This window comes from Dermacentor variabilis, chromosome 8, assembly GCF_050947875.1.
Source record: "Dermacentor variabilis isolate Ectoservices chromosome 8, ASM5094787v1, whole genome shotgun sequence".
NCBI classification, from domain to species: domain Eukaryota; kingdom Metazoa; phylum Arthropoda; class Arachnida; order Ixodida; family Ixodidae; genus Dermacentor; species Dermacentor variabilis.
This window is the reverse complement of record NC_134575.1, coordinates 57021146-57048646: the sequence shown is the minus strand read 5'-3', so window position 1 is coordinate 57048646 and position 27501 is coordinate 57021146. Positions and strand designations below refer to the sequence as shown.

The 27501-nt window shown below is 46.4% G+C and overlaps 1 protein-coding gene across 1 annotated transcript; it reads right to left on the bottom strand.

The window, feature by feature from the left end:
• Positions 1-27165, bottom strand: LOC142591407 (uncharacterized). The gene is made up of 4 exons (XM_075703735.1): positions 26979-27165; positions 14762-14957; positions 9230-9453; positions 1-424 (listed from the first exon to the last, which is right to left on the bottom strand). Exons 1-4 carry the CDS (start codon positions 27125-27127, stop codon positions 1-3), a joined length of 993 nt encoding a protein of 330 aa, XP_075559850.1. The 5' UTR covers positions 27128-27165.
• Positions 27166-27501: the final 336 nt, after the last annotated feature.

Here is a 27501-nt window from a genome sequence, read left to right as displayed (position 1 = left end):
CTAATTTGGGTAATAGAATGGTCTCGAACTTCCAGTATCCATTCGAGTGAGGTCATCGCCGCGGTCCTTCATGGCAGCCAGTTCAGTAACATTCAGCAAGCGAGCATCGGGAGCGACAAAATCAGACGTGCCGAAAAGAACTGAGCGAACCATCTGTCCCAAGGCTGTATCGTAGTTTCTGATGGTTGTCTCGTTGAGCTCTTGACCAATCAGTGGGTCCTCTTTCACAAGATGGCGGTGGTTTATTAAGGTGTGCATGGCGTAGTTGTTGCGCCAGTCGGGGATGAAGTGGGGCAAGTAGATAGCTGGGAGCATATATGTCTCGAGGCCGTGGTACATGCGGTGGAACAGGTGAGGCCGCTTGTCAACCAGTTGTGAGGTGGGCACTACTGCGGAATTGTAGTCCCACAATGATGCGTTGAACCTGCGAGCAGAGCGGTAATTGAAGGTGCCGCAACAAAACAAAACAAAGCGGAACCTCACCAAGAATACTACGCACAACTGGGACCACAAGGTATGTGCCCCTTGGCATGTGATCCTACGAATACTGGATATGTGGCACTGTGGCCACTGGTTATCTGATAACTAGAAAACAGTAGGTCAGGCAATATGCCTATATTCTAAAGTCATTATTGCACCAATTTATTATAGAATACAACCTATGCATCTAAAATAATTTGGGTGTACATTGGATTTTAAGGGCCTCGAAATGCCTTCTTTCCGTGTTTTTCCTTAGCCCTTCATACGCATAATCCTATCTCCCATGGTGAACTTCAGTGAAGGCAGCTGATAATTGAACGAACTGCTCGTTTTTCTAAAGTGCCTTATTAATCACGTTGCTGCAGAGGAGAGTATCGCTGTGAGAAGGGCTTATACTGCTCTACGTGGCGATAAACTTGAGCGTGACACAAAGCGTACTTGTGCGTTCATATGAAGCTTTTAGCTGGCTGCGAGAAATTTAAATGCTTGGGCGCAACTTTCCCTTACGTGGGGCTCACTCTAGACGTCTCCCCGGAAGCGTTCTTACAATTGTTAGTATGTACAGCGGGGCGTGGCACTTTTTGCGGCGCTCGACGTTTCTGCGCACGCGCGAGTAGGAGCGGGCGCGAGACAGAAAATGTCGGGGTTTTGCTCCTTGAATATATAACTCAGCCTAGGCACTAAAGAAGAGGCTTCTTAGCGCGCGCTGTATTCGTTTGGCCCTTAGACATGCCGGTATTGCGGAGTGCGGTCGAGTTTGTTAAGGGTCCGCCGCTGGCTCCCGCGCGGTGAGGCAGCGGGCGCGGACTCTGCTTGGTGTTGAAGGGGGCAATGTTCTGAATAGCGGGTCGCTTTTCTCGTCGCGACAATAGATCGGATTATTTACAAGCACTGCTCCAGGAGGGCACATGCAACCGGCAAAAGGAGGCCTCAGGAGAGCAGCTGAGGGTGTATTAAAGCAGGTGGCGCAGGATCTGCGGGGCACCCAAGAGGTAGCGGGGGGAGCAAAGCTTGAAGCAGGGCGGCCAGTGGGTTGGGGCCGCGGAGGCCGAATAGTGCCACGGGGTGTTCGCATAAAAAATTGGCTGTCCGCTATCGTGGAGTGCCGATCTTATACTCTTCTGGCCCGCGCAGGCCTCTGAGAGCCCCAACCGACGGGCCAGTCCGGCTTCTAGCTTTGATGTCCCCGTTGCCGCTTTGGTGTCCTGGAGGCGCCGCCAATAATGCGAAATAATGACACATTGTTTTCATTAGTAAAAACTTTATTGAATAAATATCATTACAATATCATCGAGCGATTCTCAAGAGACGAGCCGCCGTGAGAAGGATGAAGGAGTTGGTCGGTGCCCTTGGCACGAGCGAGTATCAGCCTGGCTGCCTGGCTCCAGTGTAAATAGCGTGTAAATAACATCTTTCACCCATTTCTTTCCAAGCGTAACATCTCTGGTGGAGGTCAGCGATCCGCGTCCTCACCACGGAACTCCGAAATCATCGGCAGTATGGACAGAGAAAAAACCGCGTTCATCACACCTGATGGCCTATACCAATTTAAAGTAATGCCGTTTGGATTATGCAACGCCCCTGCCACCTTTGAGCGTATGATGGACTTCTTGCTCCAAGGATTCAAATGGTCCACATGCCTCTGCTACCTAGACGACGTCGTCGTCTTCTCGCCAACATTAGACACTCACCTTGAGCGTCTCACAACTATACTTGATGTATTTCTAAAGGCGACGCAGCAACTTAACTCCTAGAAATGTCGTTTTGGCCACTGAGAAATTACTCTTCTGGGCCATCTGGTTGACGCTTCCGGAGTACAGCCTGATCCCGACAAAACTCGCACTATCCGAGAGTTTCCGGTTCCGAAGACAGCCGCAGACGTTCGAAATTTTGTTGGGCTGTGCTCGTACTTTCGTGGTTTTGTTCCATATTTTAGTAGCTTTTTTTCAGCTTTGAGGCTACAGGAATTTTCATACACCGTGATGCACATGTCTGCGTGCCTGCACCAAGACGCTGACAGTTTGTCACGTATTCTGTGTATCCCAGCTGCTTGATTTCGCCGACGAGCAACGCCGTGACACCTACATCAGAGCACTCATCGACCGTTTTGAACACTCTCCGGCCTATGCTGCTCTACGCCTCTTCATCCTCCGCGACGGTACTCTGTACCCTCATAGCCTTCATCCTGACGGCTCTGAGTTCCTACTTGTAATACCTAAACACCTCCACTCCACCGTTCTAGAAGAGCTTCATGACGCACCAAAGGCAGGACACCTCGGGGTGTCTCGAACCTATGACCGTGTACTTCGCCGTTTTTTTCTGGCCGGGCCTTTCACGTTCCGTACGACGTTACGTCGCTGCTTGTGAACTTTGCCAACGACGCAAGAAGCCTTCCCAGCTCCCCGCTGGTTACCTGCAGCCGCTCGACATCCCTGCCGAGCCCTTCCGTTGTGTCGGCTTGGACCTTGTCGGCCCATTTCTGAAATCTAGATCAGGAAACAAGTGGGTTGCAGTCGCGGCGGACTACGCGACCCGCTACGCCGTAACCCGTGCTCTTCCGACCAGTTGCGCAACTGATGTTGCGGACTTCCTCCTACATGATATCATTTTGATGCATGGTGCTCCGCGTCAATTGCTTACAGACCGCGGCCGCACCTTTTTGGCCAAAGTCATTGACGACATCATGCGTGCCTGCTCAATACAGCATAAATTTACCACCTCCTACCACCCCCAAACGAACGGCCTCACTGAGCGTTTGAATCGCACCCTTACAGACATGCTATCCAAATACGTTTCAGACGACCACTGTGATTGGGACCTGGCTCTACCTTACATTACCTTTGCATACAACTCTTCCAGTCTCGAAACTGCCGGCTTTTCACCATTTTACCTCTTGTATGGCCGCGAACCAACGCTAGCGCTGGACAAAGTGCTTCCGTCCGCCACAGCTTCTACTAGCGATTATGCCCGTGATGCAATCGCCCATGCTGACCATGCTCACCAACTTGCGCGGGCTTGTCTACAAGTGTCTCAAAACAAGCAGAAACAACGCTACGACCTCCGTCACCGTGATGTCCATCTTGTGCCCGGCGCCCTCGTGTTGCTTTGGTCACCATCACGTATAGTCGGCCTTTGTGAAAAACTGCTTTCCTGTTACACAGGCCCATATCGCGTGATACGCAAAGTGACCGATGTCACCTATGAAATCGTTCTAGACACGCCCACTACGTCCTCCGCTGTGACAACCAGTGACCTTGTCCACGTTATCCGATTCAAGCCCTACAACTCTCCATGCACCTTGGATATTTAACAGCACCGTGACGGTGCTTTTGCCGCCAGGGGATAACATTACGATATCATCGAGCGATGCTCAAGAGACGAGCCGCCGCGCGAACGACGGAGAAGTTGGTCGGTGCCCTTGGCACGAGCGAGTGTCAGTCTGGCTGCCTGCTGCAGTGTAAATAGCGTGTAAATAGCATCTTTCGTCGGTGTCTTTCCACACGTAACAATATAATTGCGTCGAGCCGCCAACTTGCGATGCTAAGGTCAGCACTACACTGCTCCGCGACTTCAGTCGGCTCGCCTAGGGACAAGCGCATAAAACACGTGCCAAAAACTCCTCCGTATTATCTAAGCACAGTCGCATTTTCAAGCAGCAAAAGTCCCCACATTTCCTATCTCACACGCGTTCTTACTCGCGCATGCGCGCAAACGTCCGTCGCCTCCACTAGTGTCCCACCCCGCTGTGCCTACTAGCAATTGGAAATACTCCCGGAAAGATCCGCAGCCATTCGCAATGAATCTGTTGCTGAGAGTGAATTCGAAACTTCAATCTACCTTGGACAAAAATCCCCACCTTTCGCTACTGAAGGAACTCTTAAAGCTTCTGACCGTCAGACGTTCTGCAATTCCAGAGGGTATTGCAGTATTGAACATTTCGACGTACAACTATGTGACACTAACTTCGGCGAATACTATGCGTGTTTCTCTTGTGCATACGAACTGATATACTCAGTGAAAGAAAGGTACGATGTGAAACTCGAAAATGTTGAGATAATGCTCCCTCGTCAGTGCTTTCCCAACTTTGCTCGCTCTGTCTATTCGCACCATCTTTCCGATACATACGCTAACCTACACATCTTTGCTCGTTTCATTTTATCGAGAAAATAAATTTCACAATACCATGATGTAGTTGGCAGTGCTCGTTAGAAAATCATAGCTTATCCTCAGGTGCAGAACGGAGGTTCTCCTTTATTGTGCCTATGCATAAGACGAAAGGACAGCTTTTGAAGCATACAGATCCGTGCGATGACAACATTATTGCTTGTTAGAGACGCTTAAAACATCTTTTTAGTGTCTTAACCTTAAGTGATGACTATGATAATGGTTGTCATGATGGCAATGAGAATTCTTATCGTAATGACGACGAAGATTTCGTGATAGCTGATGTCAAAACTTTGGGAGGTGATTAGACCTCTTTTTCAAGTAGATCAAAATAGTTGACGGCGCGAGGCTCCCACAATAAATCATACCCTTCATAAACCCATTGTCAACCCCAACTTGCCCAGTAGGAACGTTCTTTTTCATAACCTTGAACTAGGCGTTGAGTCTCTTTCTAACCTTATTAGCAATGCGAACCTTCCGAATTTCGTGTTGTCTTGTAGCACCAACATTAAAGACAAGCCGGGTTTTTGTACTTACTGCCCCAATGTGAGCCCGTGGCCCCCTAGCGAACCTTTCAGGAGATGAATGAAAAAACTGAATGATCATATATTGATGAACGTTGCACTGCGAACACTTAATTTCTTTTTTCGAGAAAAGAATACTCACGTCTCAATGTGTATAATATCTTGAATTACTTTTTGTTAGACAGACATAACAGTGGCACTAAGATCGTCATGGATCAAGAGTCTCATCTCCAGGCGAACATAAGTTGACAACATGTATAATCCTTAAATGAATTTCGGTTAAAAGGTTACAGTCTACGTATTCAAGCCGACATGCATATATTTCTTCCATCTCAGTTTCTTTTTGGTACTTACCATCAGGCAAAAATTATATATTAACGTCAGGATGATATTGCAAGTAGAACCAGCAGGAAAATTAGGTGGCTCGCTTCTCCATCTCATTCTAAGTAATTACAAGAACAGGCACTTTCTCACAACCGCTAGTGCAATACGACCTTTTTTATTCTGTTACCACCTAATCTACCCATTAACCACATACAGTGCATCATGATCATTTTGTTCAATTCTTTAAGCCCTAGTATATAGCGACAGAAATTTTGTGAGTTCTACATATGAATATTGCAATTACAGGAAGTATGCACCAAGCTCACACAGGCCTTAAATTAAGACATCCTATGGCAACACAACCCATGCTATGCCAACTAATTTTTTGTGTGATAGTTTTGTCTAATTAGTTGTAAATATCAATCACAATTGTTTTGCTTGTAAAACACTTTATCACAACACCACTACATCCTCACCATAGGAACAGCGAGAGGGAAAGAAAGAACCAATATTGATGGCGGTATGGGTTCTAGAATTCAAGCGAATACTGCATACATAAAACCTAAAATTCGAGTACCTCTTCTGTATAAAAATACAAAATACAAAAATCAAAAAATCAGAAGGTGAGCAGGTGCTGTAAGGTTTGTTACGGATCACCAGCGGTTTTTAGGATCAATGAACGGCACTCAACAAGTACGCAGCTGAGTAGACCGCTTAAGTCGTATGTGTAAACTTCCAGCTTTGATGCAGACGCTACTCTCAAGGGCGACATCGTCCCGCGCAGATGTACAGCAATTCGAGAACTGTAAGCTGCATTAGTCGGGGAATATTGCCATTTGTAAAGGGCATGAATGGAAAATAAGTAAGGACAGTCGATATTGAATTTGTTGTTTAGTTCCATCAACTAGGAATAAATGGTGCACAGCAAAATCACTTTTACGAATGCACCAAGCTAGCACATAACTTAAAATTTGGTAAGGACATATGCTAGAGTTAAATTTGATGATTACATTACATATATAAATCTTGAAAAATTAACATATTCACTTATGCAATCATTGATCTCAGTTACTCAAAGACATTACAGAATGTTTTGAATAGTCGCGGGCTTTCTTCGCATTGTAACACTTAAGTCATTTTTCGTAGAACCTTAATTTGATAACAAGGGACTTAGCGTGGTCAAATACAAGAACGGAATACTCCAGGCCTGCAGTGATATAAGCTTAGTTACGACAGGTTCGGTGAACATAACACTGCAAAGGGACGGAAGAAATTATACGAGAACGCCGAGAACTAACAAATGAGTTTTCTTGAATGGGTGCAGGAACCTCTCCTGTGCAGCAAAACAATATATAGAGAGAAGAAAAAGCGAAGTTTCCCCTATAAACCTTTGCATCATGCATACAATCACTAACAAAGGTCGTGGGTGCCACAAAATGACCAGAATGGTTCAAAATTAAGTAACGGAGCTTTAGAATACACGTTATCGGTAGAATTTATCGGCAATCATCGGCGAGAACGCTCTTTTGAAACGGAAGGACAAGCAGAAAGCTAGCGGGTGTGCCGAACAACATCGAAACTTCAAGGTCTGCCGTTGCAGCGGCTACCTACGTTCACGGATTGAGTCAGAACCAGTAAGAGATTAGTAAAATACGACGCAAGAACGTGGTTTCTTTTCTGCATCCCAGTGGCGTACTTAATCGTAATAGCGAGTTATGAGGCAAACCGTTCTTCAGTAGTGCACGCTGAAACGTAGAAGTAAATGCGTCGAATGTGGGTTGGGGGCACAGTACAGCCTGCCCCTTTCGCTTCTCGCCCGTTATAAGTTCACAGGTTGGTAGTGTATTAATGCGAGAAAACACGCCGACAATGAAATGCATATGGACGTCATCTACATTTATCATTTATTATCAGCTACGTTCAATCAAAATATTATTCAGGAGAGCACTCCTCAAAATCCAGCTCGCCTTGTCGTTCTCGAAGGTGGCGGTGGTCACTCCGCATTTGGAAAGCTAGGTCGTGGAAGCAATAGCACGGCCACACATTGTAGAGATTACCACAAGCACAGATGGGGGACACGACCAGAAATGACTGCCACAAAGTCAGTCGCGCTGTACGCTATTCATCACGGCTTCCGCATGAAAGCAAGAGTGACAGCGCTCAGTCGAGGCAAAACGGAAGACGTCTAACGAACACTAAGCGGGAAAGCGAACTGTGTCGACCAAACTGTGTCGACTCACAACACCACAGCCCGCATCACCATAGCATATAACCTTGTGTGACCTTGAGGCAAGGTGAGAGGGCACGCTTGCACGGTATGTACTGCTCGCATGTGCCTGGATGCGGCACGCTTTGAAGCGAAACTTGCCCCACTTCCTTTCCGAACCTTCCTCGAACGGGCGCGAATAATAGTAAAACGAGAAACCGAGAAGATACACCTAGGGGGGATCGAAGTGCGGCATTGTGGCCGCCTTACGGGCGTCAACTTGAGTTGCCAGTCTTGTGAAAAGGACGCAGGTGGAACTGATGCGTGAGCGCTTGCCAAGGTTACGGAGAAGGGCGGGAAAGGTCATTGCAGCTGTGGCGTAGAGACGGATAATAAGGCCGACGACGATCATGTACTCTCGGGCTTAATTGTTTTTCTTTATGCACTTTTGGAATGTATGCTGCGCGCAGCATCGCTTTGCTACCATCACCGCGACTTTAGCGAGTTTTTGTGTTGGGCGGCAAAATTAAGACTACTCACACATATTCAATCACAAAATATACTGATTGTTTAGGACTTATTCAGCCTTAATGAATAAAATTCTACTCAGCTCGCCTTAATCGGACTCAGACTCACTAAAGTTATACTCAACCCGGCTCACTCGGGCTCAGACTCAGACGCATTCTACTCGGCATGGCTTACTCGTGCTCAGACTCACCGAATTCTTGTCCAGCAGCGCTCACTCACAGTCGCGGCTTGGTGAATGAGTCAGGTCATAAGTGAGTATGGCAACCTATGCTACCTGGCGACACATGGCCGTAGCTGTGGTTGCCAGCACGCCTCATAAATAGATACGCGCGCTCAGCGAAATTAGACACACAGAGGCGCGTGTTACAAAGAGGTGGTGGCGTTACAATAAAAAGGCAGCTGCTGCATCAGCATAAAATAGAATTCCTTCCTGCCACATGCCAAAGTACATGCCAAAGCAACATTATTCATATGCGTAAGTTCAGTTTTCTCTAAGACATCCTTTTTTGCCTCGACATACAGGTGTCTATTTCTCCCCAGTTGTATGTTAGCCATGTCGTAGTTTTTTTTTCTGTCTACACTTTGCAATGCCATGCTGGCCGGACACTTCCTAATGCACGAGATAGCTGTAAAAATTGCCCTGTTACCAAGTCCCACTTGTTGCTTCTGTGGGGTCTTAAATTATGGGGTTTTACGTGCCAAAACCACTTTCTGATTATGAGGCGCGCCGTAGTGAAGGACTCCGGAAATTTTGACCACCTGGGGTTCTTTAACGTGCACCTAAATCTGAGAACACGGGTGTTCTCGCGTTTCGCCCCCATCGAAATGCGGCCGCCGTGGCCGAGATTCGATCCCGCGACCTCGTGCTCAGCCGCCCAGCGCCATAGCTACTGAGCAACGACAGCTAGTGCTTCTGCAGGTTCTCGTAATGTCGCGATTTGGTCTTTGTATCTAGCGCACAAAACGTTTCTTTTCGCAACTGCTGCATCTCAGCGCCACTCACTCGTGGTAGCTGTCCATGAACAGACGCATGACGCGGGAGTCTTTGTGCGCGATCATTATCATGTTGCCAAAAGTTCCATCTTCTACGCAACCCACGGTTGCCTCGTAACGAAGGAACCGTCGCAGAGACTGCACCACGAACACGTCCGCGTCGAGGTAGATGCCCCCGTAACGCATCAGGACACGCATGCGCACAATGTCCGTTGAGTGGTGGCCAAATTCTGGCTAGAAAAAAAAACAAACGGCATTGTGATGAACAGAATGCGCGCACACGATATCCTTTACCAGATGCACACACAGTTCGCAACATTGAATTTCAATCCATCGGTCAATTGTATGTTCCCGTTTGGAAAACTGAAGGTAGCAAGACAAATCCAGTCTCCCAGGAGTGTTTGTGGACCCTGGCCAGACGCGTACAGAGAATTATAAATCAATGCATTCGTCAGCTAATTGTAAACAAATGTACATTTTGAACCATAATTTTGTCAATATGCCTCGGTTATAACAAGACGTACTCGACTGTCCCTGCAATATTGGATCCCCTGTTTCAATACGCTTCCTGAAATTATTCGATTCCTCGATTTCCAAATGACGTGCTTTCATTTCAATTTATCCGGCATTAAATATTAATTACACTGCACAGTATCTGCAATGAACACTGGTGCATGTACGCTTGTCCCCAACAAGAGAAATGACACTTTTAACCTATCATAATTCCTGGTGAGTTCTTGTTTTCTGTGTCTGGCAATTGCATCGAAGCTATCTTTCGATTTCTCTTGGTCGGGCTCACAGCAAAGCAACAGACAATCTTCCTTTTTTCATTAAATGGCGCATTTTTGTCTGCTTGCAGGCTGTGACGCATTTAGCTCAACAGGTTCATTTCGCTTTTCCACCCACCATATTGACACGTGAACTTATTTATCTTTTACGGGTGGGCTCTTTTCACCGTCTGAAAAAATGTATCGCCCTGCGCAGGATTCGGCTGCATGTTAGGCAAACTTGAGCCTGCATGTTTACATGCAAGCACAAGTTAGCCCAATAAAAGGCTGGTTACATGATTCCCAGTTTTGCTGCTTTTTTCACCGTCACAACTACGTGAAAATATAATTGCAGTTCAAGGAAATCGCTATACGAATACAGAAGCTCAACCATACGAGCGCGAGTAGACGTGAAGTCCCGCATTTCTTCCGTTACACCTATCTACGCCCCGACGAGGTGACTGAGTACATGACGCAACACTGCCTACGAAAATAAATAAGGAAGAGAGTCACCATCAAAACAAGCGCTAACATATAGGCAATTCTGTGACTGTTGTGACTGCGTTATAGCCATGTATATATATAATTCAATAAAGTCGACAGCAACGTTGGCGTGCGCTTTATGCCCGAATTTCACTTGGGGGTGAGCCAAAGTTCTCCGCCATTTTCTTTGTGTCCTATAGGGCACCCCGCCTTCTCCCCACGACTGCGTGTTGAGGCTCCCTTCTCCCCTCCTTCATGGTTGCCTGTTCTGCTCCTCCTTACGGGCCCGCATTTTGAACACAGCAAGTAGTGGACAAGCCGCCGGCGAACTCGGCTTCCCGTGGCGCTCGCTCGGTCCACGCGAGATGGCGCTTGGCGATACCGCGGAGGGCGAAGTCGTGGTTACCCAGGCGAGGGCTGCTACAGCCGCACTGTCACGCTCTGTCGCGTGAATGCTCGCTGCGCGTGCGACGTCATCCGATTCACGTCTGTCGCCACGTGACCGATTCGCCCGCAATCGCATCCGCCGTGTGAATCCAGCGTTATCAGCACAGACATGGGCTCAGTCCAAGTCGCAATGCAATATGAGAGGCGACAATGAATAATACATATCTTGCTTTCAATCATTGTCACCTGTATCGTTGCATTCATACGAGCCTGAGTTGGCGCATAAAATGTGTAGCGTCTTTGCATCTGCTGTTGCCAGTTTAAGCGTTTATCTACCATTATTAAGCGGTATTAATAGGCATTATTTGTTTGAGACTCTTTGATTATCTATCTTCCATTAGTGTTCATTGATTTTTACCTCGGGAGGAAGGTACCGCACTTATTATTTTATTGTTAATACATCGTCTGTTACTTGATAACGGTCACGTACCTTATTTTGACTCAACGTTGGTTTTCACCTAAACGTAATCTGGATTATTAGAAGTCATGATATATCACGTATGGTCAGCGTGCATCACTACGTTAAAGGACTTCACTATATATGCGGAATCGTTGACATAAAGAGATGAAAATTAGTGATCTGTGTACGACCCTTGTAGGCCACTGGTGCGCTACTCTCACAAGAAGACGTGGTGGTATTCGTTAGCCCTGCTAATATAGTATTTTGTGGTAATTTGAACGTAGCTCAATAAAATTCCCATGAAAACAGTAATTTAATAATTGATTTTCGGGTACATTGTAATAACAGCATGCCACGGGGACTTGGTTCGATAACCGGGAGTCAACCATTACGACATGGGACTTGTTCCGCAGTAACTTCCTGAGGACGTTCACAAACGTTGTCCGTAAAGAAAGGGCCCAAGTTCTGCTGGAAACCCGAGGATAACTAACCAATGAGACCATCGCTATCTTCACGGAAGAGATGACCCGTCTTTTCCAGCACGCTGACCCGGAAATGTCCGAAGAGAAAAAAGTGACTTTCCTGTTGCGAGGCGTAAAGCAAGAAATTTTCGCCGGACTCATCCGAAACCCACCGCAGACCGTAGCCGAGTTCTTGGCAGAGACAACGACGATTGAGTAAACTTTAGAAATGCGCACTAGGCAATATAACCGTCAAGCGGTCACGCATTAGTGCGCCATCCAAGCACTGGGTTCCGGTTATATCCAAGAGACCATCAGGGCCATTGTTCGCGAAGAACTGCGCAAGGTTTGTCCTTCGTCGCAGCCTCAAGTGGCGTCGATCGCTGACATCATGAAAGATGAGGTTCAGCGATCGCTTGGAGTTCCTGAGGCGCAACCTCAATTACCGCAGCACTAGCCAGAAGCTATGACCTACGCCACCGTCGCACGCCATCAAGGTCATCCTTCACAACCTGCCCAGGGCCCTGTAACGCCCCAATTCCGTCGTCCGCCACTGCCGCCGCCACAAGCAAGCCCACCCGTCGCCCAGCGCACCTACGCGAGGAAGACGGACACTTGGCGCGCCCCCGACCAGCGCCCGCTCTGCTACGACTGCGGCGAAGCGGGTCATGTGTGCCGCCGATGCCCATACCCCGACCTGATATTGCGAGGCTTCGTGAGGGAAGGTGAAGGCCCTTGTGACATCGCCGACTACCTCGCCGCTTCTCAGTGGAGCCCTCGACGACCGCCCCGTTCGCCGTCACCAGGCCGCTACCTGTCACCGCAGCGCCGTCCATACACTAGACCAGCCCGGGGCCCGTCCATGAGCCCATATCCAGAAAATTAAAGCAGCAACCGATGGAGGCAACTCGGAGTAGCCCATGAATCGCCGCAGCCTCCGCCGCAAGCGATGACGTACGCCGCTGTAGCCCGCCGTCACTTTCCCCCTCCGCACCTACGGCAAGGCCCCGTGGTGACACAGTTCCGTCGTCCACCACCATCCCCGCCGCCAGCACGCCAACGCGGGGTTTCAAGGAAGACTGATGTTGGACGCGCCCCCGACCACGGTCCGCTTTGCTATCAATGCGGAGAAGCCGGACACATCTACCGCCGATGCCCGTATCCGGAAAACTAAAAGAAGCAAGCAATGGAGGTGCTGTTGCTGTTCATCGAACTGACGAAGATTTTCCGCCTGCCTACGAAGAATACGAAAAGATTACCTCGATGACATAAGGACACGCTGCCGTCCCAACGAAGTCTGGAAGCAAAGAATACGCAAACGAAGGGCCACCTTACGATGCCACGTACCAGCCACAGGTAAACGCGACACAGCCGTGATCCGACGCCAAGGCCTAACTGTAACGCAAGACAAAGAACCACGGACCTCGACGTGCTTATCGACGGGCACGCAGTCACCGCCTTAGTAGACGCAGGAGCCGATTACTCCATCATGAGTGGACCCATCGCCGCCCAGTTGAAGAAAGTTAACAGCGCATGGGAAGGCCCGTCAATTCGGGCCGCTCGAGGACACATCATAACGCCTACTGGAATTTGCACGGCAAGAATTGCCTTTCATCATGGGACATACCCTGCCACTTTCGTTATCCTCCAACAGTGTTCACGAGACGTCATTCTCGAAATGGAATTCCTGAACCAACACGGCGCAATCCTCGACCTGAAGTCGAAGTAAATAACACTGTCGGAAGATCAAGCTATACCGCCGAAGAACCCTCGCGGTCACCACGCCTCGCGTGAGCTCGAAGATCAAGTAAGCAACCCGCCTAGCTCCAGCATTGTTATTTCGGTCGGCCGGAACACCCGCTCACGTAGAAGGCGTCATCGAAGGCGACCAACGTCTACTGCTCGACCGTGAAATTTGCGTCGCAAGAGCGATCGCTCGACAGCGCGGAGGAAAGACGAAGGTGTTGTTGACAAACTTCAGCCAGGAGTTCAAGCACACCAACAAGGGCACGACGATCGCATATATTGAGGAAATTCTGGAGAACAGCAATGCATTTGTCCTCTCGGATTCTGCCGGATCTACCCCGACGACCGTAGTTCCCGAGCCAGACTTCGACATAAATCGAAGTCTCCCCGTGAATGAGCAGCAACAGCTCAGAAGTCTGCTTCGACGATACAAAGATATTGTTCGAAAGCCCTGGTACACCACCATCCCACTCTGCATATAGCTTTGAGCAACATCTCATTATCTTGACCAACACTCAGTCGGTGCAGGAGCTTCGGTGTGCAGCGCCAACTTTGATACATTGCTACCACATTTTACCTTTTATATATGTACCACTTGGAATATACTTTTACTTTTAGGAAGAACATCCTAACTACTTATCAAAATTTAATTTACATCGTACTACAATTTACGTACAGCAGCCGTTTACGACGGTACCTCAATGTCCTAACTGATCCGAACGATTTCCATGGAAAGTTAGCATTTGCACGATGCTGTAGTACACTTTCTTCGAAGTATCACTATTACTTCGAAAATATATTTTTCTTTCCAAAAAAATTTTTTTTATTTCCTCGTAACTATTCTATTTTAATTATAGCGACCGCTTTGTTGCAGTGCAAGGACGGCCCATAAACGTGGAATGAAACTTTTTAGCTGTCAAAATAAAACACTCTGCAAGAACGCTTATTAAACAGCATTCAAGAGAATATCTCAAAATAAGTAAAGAAAAAATCAAACAAGAAACCAACAATTCGACATCTTGTTGTGTGCACCGCGTCCTCAGTAGCCAACCGTGCCAAGGTTCAGTGCAGGTACATCATGTTAATTGTTTACACTTTCGCGAGTCATTCTTAGGCGTCAGATAGAGTATATCCTTACAGTTATCATTTAAAGGCAGCACCAAGGTTGAGAACCAAATATAATTCACTTTGAACAGTTGCCCATGATATCCGTCTCCGAGGTTAAGACACCCACTTACATTGATAGGTGTGCCGAAGACCTCTGTGGGGAATACTGTCGGCACATAAGTGAACGGAATGCCTTCAACCAAGCGAGCATATGGCCCAGTGAATCCACACGGACTACAGTGGACCATTATCTTCCCGGGTCTGTGGTTGAGGTACATAGCGCGGTAGAACACAGCGTCAGCAAAGTTGAGCTCCGCCTGATTGTACCTGCGACGAAGGCAACGATATCTTCATTTATTGGCACTGGAGCATGCCACACCTGACAGTTCGTCATTTACTTTATTTATGTGAAGAGATTCTGAGCGTACTATAAGGAGACATCTAAGCAATGCTGCAGAAGTGCTTGCAAGCAACAACTACAAAAAAGACGATTGCAGTGTTTCTCTTTAAATGATGGTATGCAGAATATTTATTTTTGTCAATTAGTAAAATAGTAAATCTTACTAATGTCTAGCAGCCGGAAAGGGCTGGCTTATGATTTCTATTAAGCATATGATGATACATAGGAAGATAAATTGGAGGTTTGTATGGAATCAACAAATAAGAACAAAACTAGAGAGAACGAAAATATCGTGCCGCTTATTTCAGCTCCTACTGACCATACCGGCGGCGATGGTAAGAATACCTTCACTTATTGTCACTAGGACAAGCCATCTCTGCTAGATTATAGTTCACTTCCCTTATTTAAGTAGATTCTAAGCGTACTACAAAGACTCGTATATAACAATGCTGTAGAAGTGGTTGCAAACAACAAATATACAAAAAGACGACGATTGCACTTTTACTCTTTAAAGCGTGGTAGGCAGAATATCTGTTCTAGTCAATACTAACATATTACATTCGCATAATGTTTACTATTATTTACACAGTAGTGCAGAAGCACATGGACGACGAAAGAGAAAGATGGGACACAGCGTTTTTTCCCGTCTCTTTCTTTCATTTTTTTTCTTCGTCCATGTGCTTCTCCTTCACTCTGTAAATAATGTCATACTACCAACTATCCCCCCAGGTTGTCCTTTTGAATTTCTAGCAGCCGTAAAAGGCTGATTTATGACTTCGTTTAAGCATATAATGAAGCACAGGATGGGAAACTGAAGGCAAGCACGCGTTCAACAAACAAGAGAAAAAGTACAGAACACGACAATATTGTGCCGCTTATTTTTAAAAGCAATCTCTTTCTTAGCGATGTACTACCACTTTTCCGTATCAATTTTACTTCACGACCTTAATCGTGGGCCTGTCCCCGAGATAGTGCCGCCATAGATATGTGGGCTGGCAAGTGCTACTAGGACCATTGGCGACCGCGTTGTCCCGAACGGATATGTGTATAATAGCACTTAAATAAACGTAAATAAAAATTGGAGGGCGCTTAAACTTCGCTTTCAAGAGTGGAACACAACAGCACCCAAAAATCCCTGACTGCTTCTCACGCTTCCCTGCAACTCAAGCTTCTGTAACCTGACATTTACCGGGAAAGGCTGGCGGCGAACGCTATGCACGAACGGTTTTTTTTTTCTGGTAAAAACGCGGCCTCTTGCGTGGACCGATCCCGGAGGTATTGCACGGCAGCTCCACAAAAATTAAAACATTTCCAGGTTCCTATTATTGTTTCGCACATTTAATAATTGAGTCGGATAATATATAAACTAAAAGGCAGGCGCTGGCGGTGTTTTGTTTCATGACACTTGTTCGTGAGCTGTCGTTTTCAAACTTCCGAGGAATGACTTCGTCAAGAATGAACGACAAGGTATGAGCACCATTAGAGATGGAACGGTGTGGCAACATAACGCGCATATACCGCATGTCGTATAGCAAGGCATGGCATATTCATATGCCTAAATATATACGAAGTTCTCCATTCCCGGACAAGCCCGCCGGCACAGGAATTTATGCGACACGGAGCCCTTAACGCTTTCGCGTTAAGATTCTCCGACAAAAGATTGGAACAGAGGACCCCCAGCACATCATCCCAATGATCTAGTCCTTAGACAACGGATATACATGCCCCAGCAAGCGAAACAGAACATCCTTAGCCATTTACCGAAAGCAAGCCAGCGCGTTGAATGGCGCTTGGCGGCTTTTATCACAATATTAATTCTGTGAACAATCGATGTCAGCTTTCGCTATCATCGGTAATTTCACGTAAGATTCTGTCTTCATGGGTTTATAATATTTCCGCAATAACAGTACTCATATCCTTTTCACAGAAACCCAGTGCTATGCCGGATTAAGGGTCCAGTGTCACGCGCTGCATGCTGGGCAGCTGCGGTATACTAGGAGGCGCTGGGTACCGCAGCTAAACGCAGCTCCAGAGCGAGAAAAACGCGGTGCTTGGCTTCCGCATATATTTTTGAACACAGAAAACGGTAGCGAGCGTTTTAGAGCAATAAAAAGGTCGAGAAAAAATAAAGATACCATTACCAGGATTCGTTCATCTAACCTATACATCACGAGCTCAGTACTTTACCACTGAGTCATGGCAACTTATACATAATTTGCCATACAGCCGCAATTAGACATCCCAGATATGTCTCGGAGAGACATGGTAGATAAGCTATTTCCCCGCTACTAAATATTACGCCTTTATCAGAAAGAAAAGGTTGTCCGCTTCCAATGGTATTCACAGAAGTACAACAACACCGATTTTCTTTTGCGATCGGTACTTTAAATTAGAAAAATGTCCTAAATGAGCCGTCAATCCGGGACGCTGTATGGGCTGTTAGTGCCGATTTTGATAGCCGTTTCTTGTTCTTCGAGCAAGGGATATGCAACATTTCCTTATTTTAACGATTTGTTTCAATTGGCACGTCTGTCTAGTCACATATCTTCGTCAAGAAGCGCAGGCAAGTGCTGGCAGCTTTCAGCGACAGGTCATTTACCTATCGTTATAACACGCCACATCGACGCTCATCGCTTCTTGTACTGATACTGTAGACACGAAAAAAATGTTTATTTATGAACATCGATGCGAAACATGAAATATAGAGTGATTTATCCTCGTTAGACTTGTTGATTCATGAGCCCAGTCGGGCCGATGGCGTGTAGACGCTAAGCCTAAGCTTCGCTCGATGGGACCGATGTCGGCGCGTCTAGCTCGCGAATGCTAAAATGTTTTTATTTTAGCCTCAGAACCTTTAATCTAACATTTCATATAATCTAGGGAAAGTGGAAGCGCACAAATAGCCTCAGCTTTGTTATCGGTGCAATAATATCAAACACCCGGCATGCTTCCTGGAGTACGTTCGGACTTGTGTGAAGGACTTCTCGGTTTAGTGTCGACTCCACAACACTTCGACAACAGGCGACAACTCGCAGTCATCGGCTGTGCAAAAAATGCTAAAAACAAGGTGTTATCGAAGTTTCCGTAATTTCCATCAAGAATATAGCTATCCCCCCAGTCAGTATTGCCACTGTCTGGTCATTTCTTGCAGCGCCCCCTCTCGGCGGCAATGTGCAACACATCAGGCCACGCCCTCCCCTGAGCCCTCCACATAGCCTTCTAGTAGCATTAGATAGTAGCTTCTAGTAGCTCTAGTAGATTCTTCATAGCCACTATAGTTCGGCTCAGCCGCCATCTTGTTTTGACAGGGAAGTAGCATGCATCGTTCTTAACTTCGATGCTGTCTTCGCTAAGCTGCCTGAGCATTCGAACGAGACTTAAGATGGCTGCTCTCCGCTTAACCGTCTACTTTGCCGTCTGCAGCGACTATTGGAACACAGCCACAGTATCTATAAACGCAGAACTACCAGCGCTGCAGGCGAGTCTTTCGTAACGCCCTGCGCATGGCCTGCTCTCGCTGCGATGCGTCGTTTGCACCAACTGGCCTGCACTGTTTGTCCATCGGTAAATATAGTAGCAGTGAGTGCGCTGTGTGTATCTGTATCGGTGTGTCTTGCAGACGCATCTCTCTTCACGCACGGTGCTTCGTCTGCTATCCGCTTTCCCGTTAGTGAATGCAGTATAGCGGCCTCCTCAAATTTTTGTGCCAAGGTTAACGCGAAGAAAATTTTGTCCCGTACCGACCTCGATATATGTCTAGCTGGAGCCTTGAGGCTGAAGCTGTACGGCGCAAATGAGCAGTCGCGTGCGACGATTCTGCTTTCCACTCAACGTTTCCTAGTTAGAAGCGCCACACTGGCTTACTGAGTGCTTTTTTTTCTGCCAACGTATTCATAGCGTGTAATGAAGACGGACTTCTTTATGTAATCAGCGGTATTAAGAACGTATCGCGCGCAGCTAGAGATTGTAAGGTGCACCAAATGCTACTCCTCTGCTGGTGAGCTAGCCGCCTGTCCCTATTCTAATGCGTAAGCATTGCATGGCGGGTCCCCAAGCAAAATCTATCACGCGAAAAGTGCAATACCTTATCTGCACAAAAATGTATAATTTACGAAGTTAACACATTTATTCGTTATAATAGTGTACATGATTGGTAGCTTTATATGCTATAAGGAACAATTAGAAAAAGGATTACCAGAAAGCAAGAAAGCCCATATGGTCAGATATATGCATACCCGTAGGGGTATATTGCAGAATAACAATGCCTGGACAAGTCCATATTACGGATAGGCCAACTTGAAATTTGGAAGTATGCCTTCCCATACTTAGACAACTTCAGTGCAGTTGCTGCATACTTACTGTGACAAACGAAACTTCTATTTAGAAACTGAATGTTTCCGGTGAACTTCGCCACTCGCCATCTGTTCCGCGTCTAATGAATCTCATTTGTGCATGTCTTCTTACACGTCACTCACGCATATAAAAAGATCTACGTTCAATGTGATCGGCATGAAGTATCGAGAGCCGATTCGGCGACTGAACATTCATAGGTCAAAGGTTTATTTTATTTCTGACGAACGAAATTGGGCGACGAACATTGTGACGGTTTTATTTACTTGAGAAACCTTTTTTCAAAGTAATCGTGCCCTTTTTTTCTGGCGGGTCATGTGCACGTACTCTGTAAACGGTCGTCTCATGGTTGGTTATCTTTTTTTTTGTCAAGTGCATGTGCATGATCACATAAAGCTTGATTAGTCACGTCAACTATTACAAATCATCATATCCAAAGGCAGGCATTCACAGACAATTTCTCCAGCCTCACCGGGACGTTCCAGAACAAATCACCGGAAGCGCGATTCCCTCCAGCGTATGAAAAATAAATGTTTAATTCTGGATGTGTTCCATAAAGGCGAATATCCCAGGATTGTTTTGAGCGACCTCATATCTGCGAAGATGCTTGTGGGGATCCATAATTAAGTAAATTTGAAGCCACAGGCATTCTTAGTCTTCATATTAGTCATACGTGCTTCTGTTATAATAATAATATTTGGGGTTTTACGTGCCAAAACCACTTTCTGATTATGAGGCACGCCGTAGTGGAGGACTCCGGAAATTTTGACCACCTGCGGTTCTTTAACGTGCACCTAAATCTAAGCACACGAGTGTTTTCGCATTTCGCCCCCATCGAAATGCGGCCGCCGTGGCGGGGATTCGATCCCGCGACCTCGTGCTCAGCAGCCCAACACCATAGCCACTGAGCAACCACGGCGGGTGTGCTTCTGTTATAGTCACTTGAGAGTTGTGTTCGGAGGCTTCCTCGACCAAAGTTGCCTCTACGGCAAAAGATTACGTTCGCAAGCTTTTGTAAGCTTGTGAACGCTGTTTGTAGAACACATATTATCTTATATGTCACCGTTTTACTTTGGCTACATGTTATGCACACCCGGCCGGGAATAACTGTTAATTCGCTTGCTTCTCAAAGGATGATTCCAATTATACTTATGAAGGTAGTATAGCACCTCGAAAGAGCATTTTGTGGCGTTTTGTTGTAGCTCTGTCATGCAGCAAATTAAGCGCGATACTTTTCACGGACAACAGTTTCCATAACTGAAAAGATTCTACCTACAAGTTGTCTCAGGTAAAATTATCCCTACGTCGCAGCTGCCTGGTGTCTTCGTCAATAAATTCGAGTTTTAGGAGTACACATGACAAATTAATGATAGTGAGCTTGCTGATCACAGCCAGTAGCACATAGTTCTAAGCAAGCACACCAATTTTCCAAACTCAATTGGTTTGAAACCTGCATGAAACCCATTCTTTCAAGCCTCCGTCGAAGTGCCTGCTGACATTCGAGCTCCTTCTATTGGTGAACTTCGCTTTTACATCACATTTATGGTTTCGAGGTCTGTTCGTGAAGATCGGGAATAATTAGGTCATGGAATCGTGCCGTAAACCAGCGTTCATATTGCCCGCGAGGAATTAATATACATTTGGTCTCAAGAATTAAAATATGCCATCGTCCTCAACATGACCTCCACACACGTCCGCCTTATCTGTGAAGTATTCTTTCTTTCGGCGAGGCATGCGTTTCCATATAGTTCTCTGGCGTAGTCGCTTTGCGAAAAAATATAGCGAGCACCAGCATCACGTTGCTTCTGGCAGTTGCAGCAGCCGTGAGCAAAGAGGAACGGCGTAGGAAATGCGTTCCTGCTACGAGACGCCGAAACACTTCTGCCCGAAACTTACCACCGGAAGAGACCCTCCATTTAAGCAGACTACACGCATACACCCTACACTATACTCATACAAATGTCCCCTTTGTGACGACTACGCCTCCCCATATAACACCACGTGCGAGTGCCCCAGCATAAATGCAGGTCCGCAAATAGCCAACAGTACACTGGAGTAGGAGGAGGCCATGATGACTAGCTCGAACCTTCGTGACCAGCAGCAGCTGGTGCGGTTGGCCCGGGAGACAGCAAGAGCCGCAGGAGCCCTGGACAGAGGGCGCCTCCCCGCACAAGCAGAAACACATCTGCTTGTCTTTCTTTCAATAAATATTTTCCTGCTCCTCCTCCTCCTCCTACCCATCATACGACACCACAGTAGTGACAGACAGAGCAGCACCATCAAAATGAATGCAGAAGTGAAAATAGAAACTGCAGAAGTGACGAAAGACGCGATTGCAGCGCCACTAGTATGCGTGACCATCACTTCGGCCACCTCCAGAACGGAGCTGGGCAAATGAAGCATGCCTAAGAATGTTGTGAGTACGGGGGTAGCACGCAACGCAGCTGGAGGTCCAATGACACACTCTCTCCACATGCGCACTCACCGTCTGGTAATACAACCTATGACGCCTGGTAGCCACACGGCTGCTGTTTACGCCGAGCAGCACCGCAGGACTGGAGTGCTTTGCTATCGCTGTCAGTGCTTCGCCCCTCAAGCAAAACTGTAACTGCCCATTGACGGATTTCTATTTGAGAATGTGCTAAAACGCTGTCACTGGTTCTTAGAATATATGCTTCCCTTTTGTACTATTACTTTAATTTTTTGACAGAGCGGTTAGCCATATTCTTCAGTGAACTTGCACTTTCCGGCCGCGGCAGCGACATTTCGTCAGTGCCGAAAAGCAAAAACACCCGAGTTCTGTGCATTGAGTGAGTGCTAAAGAAGCCCAGGTGGTCGAAGTTCATCCGGATGGCCCCATTGCGGCGTGCCACATAACCATCATCCTGGTTGTGCCAGGTAAAACCACAGAATTTAACTCGCACATTCATTATGAAAGCGTGTTTCTTCTAGTGGTGTTCTGATGCCTTAATTACAGGCCCTATATTGTATGGTCTCTCAATTTACTAATCTTTCTTTTTTTTCTTTCTGTTCGCTGGTGCAGGAAAGTATAAGTAGGCACAAATTACTGCAATAATATTACCACGTGTAAACGATACATTATACTAGATTGTCGCTTGCATCCGCAAGGCTTGTTCTACAACTAAGAAACCGGGCGGGGCTATCTCTAGATAACCGTAGAAACGACACCGTCGATTCGTCTTCTTATTGAACGTAACTATGACAGTCCTATAAAATGAAAGAAGTAATTCTTGAGTTCACTAAAGACGGACAGCAGCGCGAAAAAAAAGACCCCACGGGGACGAAAGGCTACCACACGGGAAACACGTTGACTTCCTATTGGTGATATTTGTGGACAGGAAAGAGAATATATGCACATGCGCGGAAATATTTACGTGAAAACAGTTTTGTAAAGAGAAAAAAATGAGAATTAAGAAGAAATAGTTGTTGCCAAATTTATTTCATGTAAATCTTTCCGCGCATATATATATCCGCATTCATGTCAATAAATATCGTCACTTGAAAATCAGTGCGTTCCCCATTTGGTTGCCTTTCGTCCTGTGTTTTGCACGCTATCACCCGTCAGTAAGAATCCCCAACTAATCCAGGGAACAACCTTACTAATCTGCTGGAAAAGCGCGGTTAGGCAAGCCCTTCACAACATGCATTGCTTCGCTAAAAATGCTTAATTGTCGCCGCTTTGTCGAAGAGCATTGGACAAATTCAGCGTACTTATCGGAACAGATAATTTGAAACAATATAAACACTTTATTATTCCTAGCATGACATAAATTTGTACGAGAAGTGCACACACACAAAAAAACTCACACACAGACGAATCTTTCTTTTTTGAATCCCCGTGTTTCCAGGCCAGTACCTGCAGCCGACTGACGTCTCCATGTATACTTGACTACGCCCGAGCAGCCAGAGGGCCGTATAACTTCTCGTAGCCTAGGACAGTTTTTGCGTCGGCTTTACAAAGGCCGACAAACGCTTTCTTGAGTGAGAGCAGGAAAAGATGAAATGAATGTTGGCTTTATGCACAAGGTCGCCGATTCGATACCCGGTTGCCGTGGCTGCATTTCGATGAGGCGAAATGCAAAAATGCGCATGCACCGTGTATCGGGTGCCCGTTAAAAACCTCAGTTGGTCGTAAATAACCAGGAGTCCGACAGTAAGCGGTGTCTCATAATCAGATGATGGCTTTTCCATGCAAATTTTGGAGCCACCACCCATGCGCCTGTCTTTCACGCGGCGTCACGCAAACCGTCAAAACGCCCTATCTAATGTTATGTACGCACGCTCGTCATGCATGATGAAACAAAACGAAAAAATTAATAAGTTCTTATTCGACGGCTTTCTCGCCATTACAGAAAAAGTCGTTGTTTGACCCATTGCTACTGGTCAAACGTTTTCTCGTGGCCCATACTTTGCCTGTCTGTCACGCGACGTCACAAAACCGCGAAAGCTCACCGCGTCAAAGTGACGTGTACGCTCATGATTGCATTGCGCTTAGTGTTACACTCACGAACATAAGGATTAAGACGCGGGCGTTCGTGGCGCAGTACGTCCGTATCTTGTTTCTTAAGCGCAATACAATCATGAACGTAAACCAATTAGCCCTGTTCATTGGTTGACGTGTATGCTGTAAAGACGCATGAATAAGCGGAACAAAATAGAAAGCTTGTTAGGTGGTATGACGTAAAGCTATTCGAAACTTTTCTATTCCAGTTCTGCAATCAGCCCTACGCGATTTTTCAAAAACATTCTTGGGACACCGCCCACTTTGCCTGTCCGTCATGCCACGTCACGCAAATTGCGATAGATCCCCATCTGATATGACGTGTACACTGTGATTATGGATGATTGGATCGAACAAAAGAAAAATAGTTATTTCTGATTCGACACAATTTCGCTATCAGCCTTCGGCCATTGGTCAAAAGCTTTCGGGCTTCATCCACTTTAGCTGCCTGTTACGCGACATCACAAAATCGGGAAAACTAACCGCGTCAAAGTGACATGTAGCGTTAAAGGCGCATTAATATGCCGAACAAAACTGAATATCTCTCTGAATAGCCGCAGGCTGCCCCGTCCCGAAAAGAATAAAAGATGACTGCCACCGATCGCTCAGGCACTGGCTACTCACACCTGCCGGAGAACATGGGTTTATTTGCGTACAATAAAGCTTCCTGCGTAGCCATGTAACGTTTTTGGGCTTTTTCGGCGTGTTTACGACCTCACCCAGCCAACCTTTCTTTGCTGAGGATCCTTGTTAGCGGCATTCTTAACGTTCCGTTGCATGTCGCTGCGACTTTCGACCAGCCACCGCAAGCTACGTAAGGAAAAACGGGTCGATTTTTAGTGCAGTGGCTCGGCCCCAACGAATCCCTCTCCACTTGACGGTGCTTTTTGCCTCTTATCAGCCAATTATATAGGACAAGCCGCTCAGTGTAGACAACGATATTCGTTTTTAAAGCAAACAAAAGTGACTTCCTATAAACGAGGTGAGCGTTTGATTGGTCTGTTTAGACAACCCTGTGGCTCACCGCCCGTCACTTGCGTTGGTGGTTACCTGAAATTGACGTCATGAGATTGGAATAAAAACATATTGGAATAATTTTACGTTATAGGGCCCTTTCCTGAATAGCCGGGCACTGCCCCGTTCCGAAAGAATAGAACACGACTGCCCGCCGATCGCTGTGCACAGGCTACGCGGAGCTGCCGGGGGGTATGAATTTATTTGCGCATAATAAAACATTTTTCATGGCCGTTTAACGTTATCGAGACCTTTCAGTACGTTTACGACATTGCTCTGTCAACTCTACCTGGCTGAGTATCCGGTTTAACAGCATTTTAACCTTCCTTTGCACGCCGCCAGGATTTTTAACCAACCACGGCAAGCTAAGTAAGGGGAAGCTGACCAATCGCAGCCGCCGGCACCACCCTCTTCATCCGGTTATCTAGTTTCACTGTGCGGGCTCAGCCCCGAAGAAAGACTCTCTTAAGCTGGCTCCTCGTCTCTTTTCAACCAATTAGATAAGAAAAACTGCTCAATGTAGGTAGTGCTATTCGCTTTGAGAGGAAACGAAAATGACAGAATATAAATGATAAGGGCATCTCTGGGCTTTTCAAACAACTCTGCTGGTTAACGCCCGATGCTTGCGTCGCTGGTTACGTAAGTTTGAAGTCAGGAAATTGGAATAGCTTTACGTTATAGGGCCCATGCTGTCTGCATTGCACCCTAAAGGCTGCATTATTAAGTTGATCTACTTGCTCTTAAAGCACGTACGAGGACTACTTCAATGTTTGTCCTCTTGCACACTTATTAATTAACTTGATATGTGTTGTGCAGTCAGAACTTCTTATTCACACAAAAAAGTATTCACACGGGTTTTATACAAACTATTGGCTGCTGGATGATTCATCAAGTAGTGTGCTGCGCTCTATTGCAACGACTTGTGCTTCAAACGATGCTCGTCCCAGCCGAATCAGTCAAGTGGGACTTCACTCGCTTTCTCTTTTTTCGTGTGTACCGCAATGGCGTCCCGTTTCGCAGAATCGCCACACGACCACATTCCTATATATTGTAACTCTGCACACAAGATCAAGAACGATGAGCATAGATAATACAGCATTGCAAAATAGTTTTCCAAGATATAAACAGGGTATTTCATTAGCAGACTGAGGATAACATGCCACGCAATAAGTAAGAGAAATTATCGGAAGCACATCAAGTTTTATTAATTTGATGCATTTAGCTTCAATTGTTCTATTTTGCATAAAATAGATTTGTGTCATATGCTACTGAAAAAGTAAAATAATGTGCATCCTATGAGTCAGTGCAGCCTCGCTGTCAACACAACTCTGGGAGGAGTGCAAAAAAAGAGGGCATATATCACTGCAAACCTTTGGTGAACATCATTAAAAATACCGCATTTCCAACGACGACACCACGCAGCGTCTCCGCCAGGGCTAAAATCATGTCAGTCTGTCGAAATCCGAGATAAATGCGACTTTGCCGAACATTAGGTCCTTGCGAAACTTGTAACAATCCTGACAGCACTAAAAGCATTTACGAAGCTTTCCGCAGCAGCGCAGGCCTTAGTCAACCATGCAAAAAAGCACTCTTTTGTGTGTCCTATCAGAACGCGCCGGCAGCATGAAAGCGCATGTTTTTTTCTAGCGTCAGTCGTGGCCCACCAGCTAATCGCCTGCGACAGTCCATTCAGTCAACCTGTGGGTGCTCGACTAGCGCAAACAGCCGTCACGATATACGTAAGGCTGCTAACCCTCCACCCTTATATTAGAACTTCCTGCATGCTTGAGGAACTGGGCCTGCTTTTTAAGTTTTGTGATTTGATATCGCTTACATCGAGCCCTAATGCGGTAGTTCACGCGACATTGCGCACACGTCTGTTGTCCAATGCAGCGCTTGTTTTTACAGCGGTGGGAACCATAAACTTGCTTATCCAAAGAAGGTTTTTTAGCTTCGCGAATGCCACACCATTTTTCGTAAGAGTTACTGGCGCCAAACATCCTTTCTAAATTGGCTTTATGAATTTCACACACGGTTTTTCACATTTAGAGGCTGCACATACCTGACGAGATGGAGGATGTCGGGAACGACGTCATAGCTGTACCCCGTTACACCGTCCGTGTCGTAGAAGCTTTTTGGACCCTGGTGGACTTGCGTCGGAGGTGCTGTTGGTCGCCGCTGGGGTTGCGTCTTGAATTGCCCATTAAGCATGCTCAACTTTATGCCAAGAAGGATGTTTATCACCGCAAACACTCCAAATATCATCCTGCAGCAAAACAAGTTATTCCATTTTCAAAAACACCATAAAGACGTTGCTTGAGTCAGTAAAGTTCTTCCTTGAAGGTAAATACTATAAAATGATGCATTAGCCACAGAACGTAAAGTGCGCCGGGCAGACATTGTAGGCCTAAAAAAAGTCACGGTATGTTGCTTGTTATATTTTATTTATAGAAATGTGCACGCAACGTATGGAGCTTTGAAAGTTCATGACTCGATTTTAGCAACAAGGCGATTTCGGCCTATAAGGAAGTAGGCTGGTAGAAGAGTGGTTGGGTATGCGTTTTCCGAAATTTGGTTCGAACTTT